Here is a 13,933-nt window from a genome sequence, read left to right as displayed (position 1 = left end):
TTATAATAAGAATAATCAAAATATATAAGAAATATTTATAATTATAACATCAATTTGGCAATTAGTATAACAAAAAATTGAAACTTTTATTAACGAAGATAAATAAATAATAATTTTTCTGAATATATATATAAAACACACTATTTTGAAATAATATATGCCATAAAACTATATGTACGCGTTAATTGTAGAAATGAATCAATGTGTTTTTTTTTATAGTTTAAGCGGTTTTGAAAATAAAATGCTTTACAAAGCATAATCTGTGATTTTAAAAGATTTTTTAATAGATTACATATTTATTAATATGTACAAATATTTTTTAATATCTAATTTTATGTATAAATTGTATGTATGATAAATATTATGCTCTTTACAGTCTGTATATATTATACTTATAGTGTATGCAATCATATGTGATGATTTTGCAATAAGTATGTAAAAGATAATATATAAGCAAATTTTATATTTACACACAATATCTACTTTTATTTATTTTTCCGATATGAATAAACATAGATTAAATAAACATGCTACAGTTTTCATTTCTTGATTTATTTTATTTCCACATACCTTTACTATAAAAAATTATTTCCTTTAATATACATATATGTTTGATCTAAAGTAGTTAAATTAGTAAAAAAAATTCCTCCATCGACTTTTAAATAATTTTTCTCTGAATGAGAAAAATGTACTAAAATCTCTAGTGGCAACTTTACTTCATTTTTGCTGCAATTTTTTATTCAATCTTTTTGAGAGAGACAAATTTTTTGCACTAATATACAGAGTGCATGCAAAGTTTGATATCAAACATACAGTGTACAATGTATTTTTGAAATTAAATTAGTAAAAAAAGTTCATATAAATTTATATTCGAAAATGTTTTATTAAAAAAAAATTCGAACATTTATATCTATTTATTATTATATTTACTGATAATATATATATCAGTTTTTAAATAGTTACAATAAATGTTTCAAATTCTTCCTTCTGAAAAAATTCAAGCTTACATTTGTCGAAATAATAACACTGTCAAAATCTTTCCAATATTTTTACTTTGTTAAAAATAATAGTAAATGCACTCTGCTCATAAATCTTTGAATGTTTATAACTTTTTAATAGAACTTTTTCATAAATTTATATTTTTTTGCCTACTTATCTTATATTAACTTTAGCTGGCACACTTCTTTAGAATCGCATAGCTGGCACAGTGAAGCGTTTGGTACCCTAAATATAAAATCGTTTACCGCGAGTAGGCTATTTGATATTTTGACTTGACAAAATTTCAGGATATTCTTGAAATGTTACTTTAACAAGTGCCAAAGGTTATTTTAGTGAAATTTAATTTTAACAGACGGCACTATAAGTCCCATTTTCTAACAATAAGGGGCCTTAATTTAAAGTTGAAATACGCTGAGGCGTCTAGTATCCCACGGTGCCAGTCAAAGATTAATATGGTCCCAATCTTTACAATCACCTTGTATATCTACATACACATAAAAAGACAAATAGAGAAAACTTAAAGATTTCATTCTTGTGAACACAAATTAAACAATATTGGAGATACTGCTCAATGGCTAAATTTCTTTCATATATGGTATATGTAAGCGTGACATGAAATCTTAAAAATTATTTTATCGCTATAAATGAATATTTCTTCTTCTTACTTTGCCTCTACGTATAAAATGACTAATGTTATCGCAAAGAACATAACATCCAGATGTGCAATATTGTATTTTTAAGAAGATAAAAAGGAAAAAAAGGGATACAGGCGATAATGTTGCATTATAATTTCGCAAATTTACATCATGTGATAAATGACGATATCTATCATTATACAACATACGCGTATATTTCAAATTATATTGCATAACCGATTTTGAAATAAAAATAGAGTAAATACTTCTGCATGAGCGTTCTACGTATAAAGAGATCCATAAAACAAATATCCGACTGGCATAGCATTCGCTTTTTACGTACAATCGATTCAGCGATATTAGAAATAATTCATACGAAGCTGGTGCTGACAGTGCTGCATCAGCGTGCCGACAAGTAACACATGAATATGATCGCGAGTGCGTAAATGATTTTACTTGTCGTCCGGTGCATGTTTGAGACCATCTTGAGTTTAAATTATTAAATACGTTATAGTAAATTATTAGACTAAACGCCTTTCGTGTTTTTTGAATAAATTGTGCGCCGTAAGTTTAAAATTAAACTTAAAAGGTTTCTTCCGTTAAGATAACATTTTCATATAAATAAAAAAATATAAATTTTTTATTATTAAATATATATTTTTTATTATAGTAAAAAAAATCGTGTATTTATGTTGGAAACGATCCACTCCTATTTTTGTTGACACTTGTGTTAAATTTTTTAACGAATTTAAGTGTTAATTTAACACAATGTGATTATGTTATTTAAAGATTTTGTGTAAATTGATATTTAACATTTTTTTAGTGTCAAAATGACACAATTTACAAATAAATGAACAAATAATGTAAATAAAAAGAAAGTGTTTTAAAATGTAAATTCTAAGATGAATGAATAAAATGTGAGTTAATTTTTAACATATCATAAATGTTAAATTTACTGAAAAAATATACTTTCACGATTTATTTATAAACTGTGTCGTTATTATCTATTTTTGTATTTATTTTTTTACATAATGTTTATGTAATTTTCTAACATATTCATCTTATGTTAAATTAATCAAAAAATTTAACCGTTTGAGACATGCAATCTGTGTCAAATTTGATACATTTTCAATAAAAAAATTGAAAAAATATAAAAAATTGGACTCTTTATAATTAAATATAACAATAATAATAATTTAGGCGACTGTTTAGGAGTCAGCGCACAATTCAAATCTAAAATATACTTTACTATAATTTAGAAGTATTTGAACGTTTTTGCCATTGGTTTTGGCCATTTTCAGCAAAAGTGTACAATATAAAATCCTAGTTACGTTGGTTATTGTTCGTCAGTTATGTAATCCATACGGCAAGCACAATCATTCGCCTTCGAAGTTAATAAGCTTCCTAGTGATATGATTCTGTTTTTTCTATATAAAATTAAATGTGTGTTATAATAATTACATTAGATAAAAATTAAGCAAGAAATTGTGCTTACCCAAAAATCCGTGGATTACAATGAATAGGTTAAATTTATTTCGCATTTCGGTGTAACATATAATTAATTTTCATAAAATCGTTAAACACACATATATACATCTTCAGAAATAACGTCTTCTCTCTACCACATTCAAATTGACAATATACAAAACACTGTTACAGTACAAAAAGACATGCATATAGAAAAAACAAGTAAAACGGTACATTTACAATTTATTTAGTACGTCCGTGTAAATTCGGTCTAAACCATCGCAATCGTTTTGTAAATTAAGACCGTTGGTTTGTCGTTTAATATGAATCATTTCTGAGACTAAAAGCGTTTGTTGTAATATAGCTCTCCACATCCAGAATATTCACATTGTCCCAAGCAAACTCATGATCATGATGCATTCTATGTTATGTTATAGTGGAAATGGAAGACGAGGGTCTACATATATTCTTTTAATCTTGTTTTTAATTTTCTTCCCGTCTGACCGACATATAAAGCGTCACAATCCTTACAATTAATTTTATATACAACATTTCTTTTTTGATTATTATTTAAAGGATCTTTATGTACTCTAATATATTTATTTAATTTGTTTAAGCTAAAATAAGAAATGCTAAAACTGTTAATAATGTTTTTCAATTTTTCTGAAAAATTTTTTATATACGGAATCGTGAACTACTTCTTTTTTGTTTTTGGAATGTCATCAAGTTTTTCTTTATTCTTTATGGAATTTGTTTTTTTGATTAGGAACTTTATTCTCTCTGTCATCGTTTTTATTATAAAATCCGAAGGATAGTCATTATCAATTAAAATTTTTGTAATAAACTTCAAATTTTTTTCGTAACATTTTTTTAACAATGTGTATAATATATGTATAATAATAATAATGAAATATATGTATATTTACATATAAAATATATTTATTATTATACATATATTATAATAATAATAACAAAAAAATATATAATACGTGTGTGTGTTCTATGTGAAATATATATATTTATATATTATTCATGTGAGAAAATTCATGTAGAATCTGAGGACATAAATGCCTCAGAAAAATCCTTTGAATAAGAATTTTAACAATTCAAACAATTCAAACGGGATTATCTTGTAAAATAGAAGAATGCGGAAAAAGTCTATGTATGGCCACTCAATACAGAGAAAATATGGTCTTGTATTCTTGGAAAGATTGAACTTTAGTTGTATGACGTCGCAGTCACTCATCGATCGTGTTCAACTTTCGACGTATTGTCGCTATTGTGGTATCTATTGTAGTCTCGAGACGTGAGAGAATCTCTCGTACGATCGGACGGGTTAATAGTGTCCAGCATCCGATTTACGTTCAACGGTCAAATTTTCTCAAGTAACATTTGTAATATCACATTATATTAAATTAACACTCGAATACGTTAAAACAACGATTGAAAAACATCTTAATCGACATCAACTAAAGATAACATTACATCAATGTTATAATTTTGCACTCAACAATGTAACTATTACATAATACCATATATATATTACATTTATGTTGTTTAATTTAAAATTGTGTGATACAGATGTTTTAGTTTGTGTGTCGACTAGAATACTTCTTTTTGTTCATGCTAATGATCGTGTTGTGTTAATTATTGTGTAGAAAAACCGTACGTTGAAACACAATGCAATTTTTATTTCCAGTTTGACGATTCTTCTTACTGATATATATATATATATGGGTAATATTTTAATATAATAATAACAAAATTATGAAAAAATTACAGATTATTCTAAACCACATTTAAAATGATATGACAAATTTGGTGACGGTTTATTATCTGGATCATGAATTATTTTAATAAATAGTAGTATTCTTTGAAATATATGTGCTTTAATAAAAATGGAAACATATTATTATATAAAATATTTATATGACAAAAATCTCAACTTTTTAATATAAGTACATTATACGTATTCAAGATTATTTATATAAAATTACAGTGCGATGCATGAACTAGTCATCCAGTAAATAAACAATTTCTTTGTTCTATCTATATAACTAATCAGTGAAAATTATAATAAAATTTTGCATAAGCTGTTTAAAATATTTATAAAGTACTTATTAAAAAAATTAGATTTTTATCATTTTTTTTAAATTTTAGTTTATAACGATAAAAATAATAGCAAATGAAATAAAAACAAAATGTTTTAACATAACTTTTATATATATATTTATTATATAATTTGTTTAAAGTTTAAATATTAACACATTTGTAAAAATGACGTCCACGCATCCTTATAATCAGCGGTTGGTAAAAAGGGTCCTAAAAACTGTATTTTTGACAATAAAATTATATAAAATTATTTACAGATTTTATGATACAGCTTTTATCAGCATCAGTATATTAATTAAGGTTAATTTAAAATACTTTATTAGCATTAATATAATTAAATTATCAATTACATTTACGATATTACTACTCCAGTTCTGTTGAAATTCTGTTTTAAAACTGAAAATAAATTCGCGCGGTTGGCAAAATTCGATATCTAGTAAATAAATTCACATGGAATTATTTAAGTACTAAAAATCCAGTTTGACCATTTAGGACTTCTATTTCCAAAGGCGTGAAAAATTTCTCTTTCTCAAAAAAATCACAATAAGTTATTCTTCCGAAACCCAACCATCCTACATTCATACTCACTCACACGCACGCCCGGACACGTATTTTGTGTTTGTGTGTGTGTACATATTATACACATATGTATACAATGTGTGTGCGCTGAATGAGAACCGAATGGGAATTTCACGGTGCATCTCGTAACGAAACGAGCACCGATTTCCGGCGGAGAGAGCGAAGATGTTGAGGCGTCCGTGTTTGTTCAGAGTATCGAACGTGCCGCGATGAAACTGCGACGACGACGTCGAGACGTCGGTGCTTCGTGACGCGCTCTGCTGGACCCTTTAGAGATTTCCGCAATAGCGTATATACGAACACGGCCGAGACGAACCGCTCGTCCCAACGGTGCACTTCCGCACACGATGGAACGTTATTTCAGCGAGAATTGTGAAAACTCACAATCAAGTGGCCTGTGTGCATGCGTGCGTGTGTATACGTGAGGTGAGGTCGTTGCATCGTCTTTCAATGAGAAAAATTCCGTCGCGTTGCCATTTACCGTGCCATGCATTCCTCAGCCGAATTGCCGTTTATCAAATACTACTAATTGACGTGTGCATTTTCGCCGGAATTCTCGTCGGTGAATGTATCCGAATCACTTGCCGTCAGTGATAATGCAGAGGTAGAACTTCGTTTTTATCTTCCACCACGTGCAAGCTCCAGACAATTGCTGTGTATACGTGCTAAAATTTATAATAAGGCAGTAAAAGCGGTGCTATAATTAAATCTGCATATTGTATAATTTACGACATTCAATATTACTTAAAGTCTCGCCGTTCGCTCTTGAAAGTCATTGTTTAGTTCTTTAAATATTCATACAGTACATAGTTCTTATAACAAGTGACTTGTGATACTTAAATAAAATGCCAAGGTTATTTATTACTTAATATAAATTTAATGCAAATGCTAAATTTATTTTGAACAATTATCAGAAAATATACGATGAATTATAAATTTTAATGATAGTATCTCACGGATACTTATGACAAAATAAGAAAGATTTGAATTCAAGCTAAGACAGACAAAACATTTTTTGCATTAACATACTTAAATGTATAATAATAAAATGTAACATGATTTATAAAATATATAAATTATATAAATGTGTTACACTTAATTTAAAAGATTACAGCCTGCAATATTGATGCTGTTTAAAAGAGGGATAATATTATTGAACCATTAATTTTAGGATTCAACAGAATAAGTGGCAATATTGAAATTTGCTGCTGTGTATAAAAATATTCTCAGCATCCACATCTGTGATATTCGGCAATACATCATACCATTATCACGTATTATGATAAACAAAAATCAGCATATGTTTCATGCAACAGCCAACAACATAGCAGTGTTTTCTGATGTTGGTCTCATATGTCGGTTGAGTTAAGATCAATTCTTATACTAACAATCATACATCTGAACGTGTAAGAGAATATCCTTTTACTATTAAATATATAACTTCATTAACTTGTTTAGATTAAGTGATTTATATTAATTCTCAATAACGTCATATTTCTTTCAAAGCAACGTAAACTGTGCTTTATCAATTCTTTCTGAAATATTTCTTTCTGAAATTTTATTTTAATTTTTTAATTCTTTTGTGATATTTACAAGAACAAAAGCAGTATGCTTATGACTTTTAATTTTAATAGATAAAGAAAAGTAAAAAATAGGGAAAGAGAAATAAAATTCACACACGTGATAGAGTTGTAGTGCATAAAATTATGTTTATTCTCAGTTAATCTTAATGTGTTAATTTCACTTTACAGAAATACACTAAGCAAACATGAGAGTTACAGCGTGTCATTTTCGCCGCTGTATAATAGCAGGACTATTCATAGCACTTTTATTTTGTGTCGTTCAAGTAATACGAATAGAATTAGGATTTAATGAATCTGATATGTCAAATTTAAATAAATTGTGAGTAATATTTTTAATTCTCAATACCAAATATTGATATATATTTTTACATTCTAAACTTTTAAATAATTTCAGAATGTACATATCACAATTGATCAAAGAATCAGAACAGTCTTATTCAAGGTATGTATGTGATACTCTTCCTTCAACAAGTGAACTGAGAGATGCACATAATATTCTAATTAATATTTAAAAATTTGACATTATACATTATATATTTATAATTTGTTATTAACATATTTGTGCAGGGATGGTGTTGTTGCATGCAAATTACCTCAATTAAATATCTCTAGTCCAGAAATAATGAAGTTTATACATGATGTATCACCCTTATCTTGTGGAGGAGAAGATTGGGTTACAGTAGAAGGTTCAAGACTTGTTATTACTAATAAAGCAAAGACGAAATATGGACACATAATATGTATCTATAGTGGTAAGTTAAAAAGAATTCCTCCATTCCCTACATTTTTGTTATTGTACATGAAGATAAAGACATTATAATAGTTTTCAATAATTTAAAAATCATAGTATAAAAATTATTACTATTATTTAATATTATTTAGTAATTTATATTATTATGTTTTTCAGAAATAATCAGAACAGATGACTACAATATCAAATTGTTAGATGGTATAGAGGCTGATGATTTCTACATTCTGAGGGAGAGTGATTTTGCAGATGTCAGATGCAAATCGAAAAGTGGAGATGTGTTAGTTGATTTACTTATTTACTTTCAAAAACGTACCCATTGTTGTTCTGCTGACAGTGAATATGTTTAGGTGGCATAGTATACTCGCTGGTGTGAAACATGATCCATATATCAAACAGAAGCACAATTGGGAAAAAGTACCAAACACAGTCTTGAAATTGAATGTGCTCATGTTCGGCTTCGATTCGCTGTCACGAAATACATTCATTCGAAAACTTCCCAAAACTTATCATTTCATAAAACAACTGAATGCTCTGGTGTTAGAGGGTTATAATATCGTAGGGGATGGCACTCCGCAGGCACTTATCCCAATTTTAACCGGCAAGATCGAACTTGAGTTACCGGAAACGCGAAAAAGGATTCACAAAGCAAATTATGTCGACGTATATCCTATGATATGGAATAAATATGAGGAACACGGATACATAACAGGTTTTATGGAAGATGTACCTCATATCGGGACATTCACTTATCGCTTGAAAGGATTTGATAAGCAACCTACGCATCACTACATGCGCACCTATTATCTAGCCGCTTCTTCATACTTTAAAACATATAATAAATTCTGTTTAGCTGGCATTCCACGCCATATGGTAAGTATGTATTAAATTCAATATACATTCACTGACAAAATAAAGAAAGAAATAACAATATATATAAAAAGCTAAAGATATTCCAAAATCGGGATTTGTGTTAAATTATAAAACAACTTAAAGTTGTATGCATATATTGTATTATTACATCAAATCATCAAACAAAAAATTAATTTTTCGTCGACTTACATATTCTCGTTAAACTTTTGCTTGTTTCTTTAATATTAAAGTATACGTATGTATGTAGGTGATGATGAATTATATAAAAACAATATTCAATACATACAAAAAGCAGCCGAAATTCGTATTTGGATTTCATGGAGAACTTTCTCATGACTCTTATAACGATATCGGGGTGGTGGACGACGATTTATATTCTTGGGTGAAAAATCTTTACGATCTTGGACATTTAAACAGTACCATTTTAATTTTAATGAGCGATCATGGACACAGGTTGGAATAGCTCTTATACATATATGTAATCTTATATAAAAATGTAAACGCTTTATGCATTCTACATGGACATGCAAGCAATCGTTATTTTTGTTTTAGATTTGCGGATATTCGTAATACTTTACAAGGCAAACAAGAGGAAAGATTGCCGTTTTTCTCCTTCATTTTTCCACCTTGGTTCAAACAAGTCCACCCACAAGCATACGCAAACTTCGTGTACAACACACAATATTTAACATCACCATTTGATGTGCACAAGACGTTAGAAAATATACTTAACTTTGGTACGCCAAAAGATGGAGATCGTCGTCAAAGAGCTATCAGTTTATTTGATAAGGTAAGTTAATGTCAACAGAGATAAATCTGAAAATGTCATTCCAGCGCTTTTCGTATATCAAATCTCGTAGGGTAATGTCTACGTTATTGTGGTTCGCTTCTATGCTATTACGCGGATTAGACGAGGACGAACAATTAAAGATTATTTCAATTTAATTTCATTGAATTTTATTAACAATGCTGTATATATATATATATATATATGTGTGTATGTGTATATAAAGAAATTAGTCAAAAGTGATATTTTACTTCTTCATTCGCAAATATAAATAAAGATCCGTACGTATTTTATATCCTATAATTAAACTTAACGTGAAACATTATACTATATTAATGCATTTTACAAATATGAAAATTAAAAATTAAATTTTATTATTCGCAGCAAAGTATTGAATTACGTTACCATAACTTATAAACAAAAAAAGAACTTAATTTTAAGTTTTTTTTTTACTATACAGTTGACATTTTGTTAACTGACAATTCTTATTATATATAACAAAAAGCAACACATTCTTTAAGGTAATTGTATTGCAACTTCACTTAGTAATTATAATATGAAACACTGAATGACTCATGCACTCAAGAATATGTGTGCAACAACACTACCTGATACCAGTAGTAATAACGCGTGACATACATTTCTAAAAATAAAATTCTAAGAATTTTAATCCGAACAACACAGAATATTTATAATAAATATTATTATAATAAATTTATTATTATTTTTATTTTTTTGAAATGTTATATAGGTAAATATTCTACTATATATATATTTTATATAAAACTTTATTCGAAATATTATTAAAATATAGATTAAATGCTTTATGTGTAATATTTACAATAAATATATTATAAATAAATATTTCTAATAAGTATTTTTTACTTGAATTATAATGTCTCATTAAGTATTTTCATTTGCGATATGAAACAAATGGATTCATAATTTTTCTAAAGAGTTATAGAATAAATGAATTACATTATTATAGGACTATTTTTGGATTTTTTGAAAATACGAAAGATAGCCAGAAACATCGAACATATATAAAAAAAAAACGTAATTAAAATAAGTAAATATACAAACACATGTTCACCAAAAAATCATACACACATTCAATTCAAATTTTGTTTCAAATTATATTGTTAAAAAAGAATTTAAAAAAAGAACTTTAGACAAATCTTAAAAAGCAGATTAACTGTAAAACGTATTACTTGGTACCACTTGTAATACAACACTAATACTGAATGATATGTCATTCTGTCTATGTAGAATATCCCCACTACTTCGTACTCTTCAAGATTGCGACTCGCCCATTGATAGAAGTATTTTTTGTTCAGAGAGACTGCCTAGTAAGAAATAACAATGGAATCGACGTCGAATCAATGGCTGCGTTCAGCACAGAAAGCAGCTTTGCAACTGTTGTAAAATTCTTTAATATGATTGGTCTTGCCCTTATTTCCTCATTAGATCTAAATGTATAAGCCAATCATATTCAAGAATTTGACAACAGTTGCAAAGCTGCTTTCTCTGCTGAACGCAGCCAATGTAAATTCGACGTCGAATCGACATCAATTCGATGTCGATTTCATTATCATTTCTTACTGGGTGATATTCATAATCAATTTTTATATTTAAGATGATCTTAAATATAGTCGTAAGATGTTAATGTATTCATAATTAGTTTTTTTTATATTTATGATCATCTTAAAATGTCACGAACTAATTAGAGGGCCATATTAGCATCTTCATGCATTACTTAAGTCTATTCTACAATGTGCTTTTTGTTTTTTGTTTCTTTTTGATATTTTTTACATCTTGTCATTTTACTTCTTATTCCGTTTTTTGTTTTCTGTTGCTGGAGATAAAAATTAACGAATTTTGGAAGAAAAAATAGGAAACAGCAAGAAATATAATACAATAATATCAATAAAACGGTCACAAAGAGGAAAAAATAAGAGATAAAAAATAAGAAATAGAAAATAAAGAACATATTGTAGAATAACCACTGAGTTTTAAAATAAAATGCGGGGACTATGAATACCATCCTATGATTGGTTTATAATATTTCAAGACTGTACTTAAAACGGTCTTAAATATAAGAATGGACTATGAATAGTGGCCTATAAATATCGTCTTAAAATTAATAAAATGTGATTTTTTTAGAAAATGTAAATGAATTGCCAAATCAATTGTAGTTATTGTAATAACATAATTGATAAGAAAATTTATAACGTTTATTACAATCAAATTTGTGAGAAAAAAAAACTGAAAATTAATAATAATGTGATACTTCAGATACCTGTGGACAGAACATGTGCAGATGCGTTTATAGAACCTCATTGGTGTGCTTGTCTTGGATGGAAAGAAGTCTCAATTGATGACACAAACGTTGTGGCTGCTGCCAATTACTTCGTTCAATTCCTTAATGGTTACACCGAAGATCATCATAATATATGCGCGATACTACATTTGGACGAGATCTTATGGGCGGCTAGACTTATACCTACTAAAGGTATGGTATACAAAATATATCGTTTATTATTGTTATTTATGGTATACATATAAGACTATCGTAATACCTATTTTAGGTTTACTTAATTTTCGAAAATCCGGAGATCAAGACGGTTTTATAGGTGATTTTAGTGCCCAAACAAAAGTAACGACTGAGATTTATCAACTAAAAATAAAAACGGTACCAGGTGACGCGTTATTCGAAGTTAGCATTGTTCAAGATCTTGAGAAGAATACTTTCCACACTAAGGTAAATTCAGGGAAACGAATTGACTAAGGGAGGCACAAATATTTTATGATAAACAATATTATTATCTTGTCACAGATCTCCGATGTTAGCAGGATCAATATGTATGGATCTCAGGCGAGATGTGTAGAAAACTCATTGTTTCATTTACGCAAATACTGTTATTGCAAAGGATAAGTGACGTTTAAGTATAATTTTAAATAGTGTACAGTGGATCATAGAAAGGTTGTAATACATTTTTGTTTGTTGGTTTCGGAAGTGCAGTCGGAGACATTGATTCTTATACATCTAATTAGTTACGTTCAACCGCTTTATGAGCAAGACTGTCGAAAAAGTGTTGCAATCTTTCTGTGGCCAACTGTACATACAGGAATAATGCGCATTGAAACATCAAAAAGAAAATCTTGATTGTAATGTGCGGAACGTTATTTAATTTTAAACAAAAGTGCTGTGATTAATAATCGCTTTGTTTTTGCAATATGAAGTTGCATATTAGACTGGCGTTATATTTATCTTTTGATGAATTTCTAATTATTAACAAATACAATTATAATTATTAAACAAATATCATATATGATACATATCATTCTTAAGAAATTTCTCATATTTTTTATAGTGTAATAAGTAGTACAGTATTTTCAATTAATGATGTAAAATATTTTATGTTTTACATACATTTGAAAGATTTCAATAATTATTAATTGTTTTGCATAATATCGACTGAAATTATTTATTATATATATATAATATACATGTACATAATCGATTATGAATACATACCATAAAAACATAATTGATTATGAATGAAAGTATATATAAGTAATAATAATCTTCGATTATTCGGCGATTAAATAATCTTAAAATATTCAAATATTTATGTAAAATAAATTAAGATATTTATTTCCAAACATTCGTTTGGAATTAATATATGTGTGCCAACGTATTAGACTAGAAAACGAGACTGTCATGACTCCAAATTTTTTTAATGCGTCTTTATAGGAATTTTGTATTAAAGTATCAATTTTATTTTTTTTTGATAATGAAAATTATTGCTTGAATAATGACGATTGTATGAAACTTATAGCGCAATCTCTATCTGCATTGTAAAGAAAATGACTTGTAATATAGCAAGCAAAATACACAAAGGCTAAAACAGCATTTAGGAATTATTAATTATAATGCATCTGTATGATAAAAAAATACAAGCTAATGTGGATGCTAGTCATATCTAAGTCATAAGAATAACGGGCTAATATTTATAATTCAAATGAAATTCCTTTTCACGAAAGCTTTCAAAGTAGATATTTTATAGAGCGAATGCTTTCACGACTCTTGCTATATATCTATATTTAATATACCTAAGTAAAACTGTAATCTTTATATATAAATCTC

General features: G+C 27.8%; 1 protein-coding gene across 1 annotated transcript; it reads left to right on the top strand.

Annotated features, from left to right (window-relative positions):
• The first annotated feature begins 7,026 nt into the window (after nt 1-7,026).
• On the top strand, nt 7,027-12,957 carry LOC108776333 (uncharacterized). The gene is made up of 11 exons (XM_018542929.1): nt 7,027-7,198; nt 7,544-7,694; nt 7,770-7,817; nt 7,943-8,127; nt 8,283-8,403; nt 8,474-8,996; nt 9,244-9,449; nt 9,549-9,786; nt 12,079-12,295; nt 12,372-12,544; nt 12,620-12,957. The coding sequence occupies exons 2-11, from the start codon at nt 7,561-7,563 to the stop codon at nt 12,716-12,718; spliced, it is 1,944 nt and encodes a 647-aa protein (XP_018398431.1). The 5' UTR covers nt 7,027-7,198; nt 7,544-7,560; the 3' UTR covers nt 12,719-12,957.
• The last annotated feature ends 976 nt before the right edge of the window (nt 12,958-13,933 follow it).

The sequence above is a fragment of the Cyphomyrmex costatus genome, unplaced genomic scaffold, assembly GCF_001594065.2.
Source record: "Cyphomyrmex costatus isolate MS0001 unplaced genomic scaffold, Ccosl1.0 scaffold111, whole genome shotgun sequence".
Lineage (NCBI taxonomy): Eukaryota > Metazoa > Arthropoda > Insecta > Hymenoptera > Formicidae > Cyphomyrmex > Cyphomyrmex costatus.
This window is presented reverse-complemented; position numbering and strand designations above follow the sequence as displayed.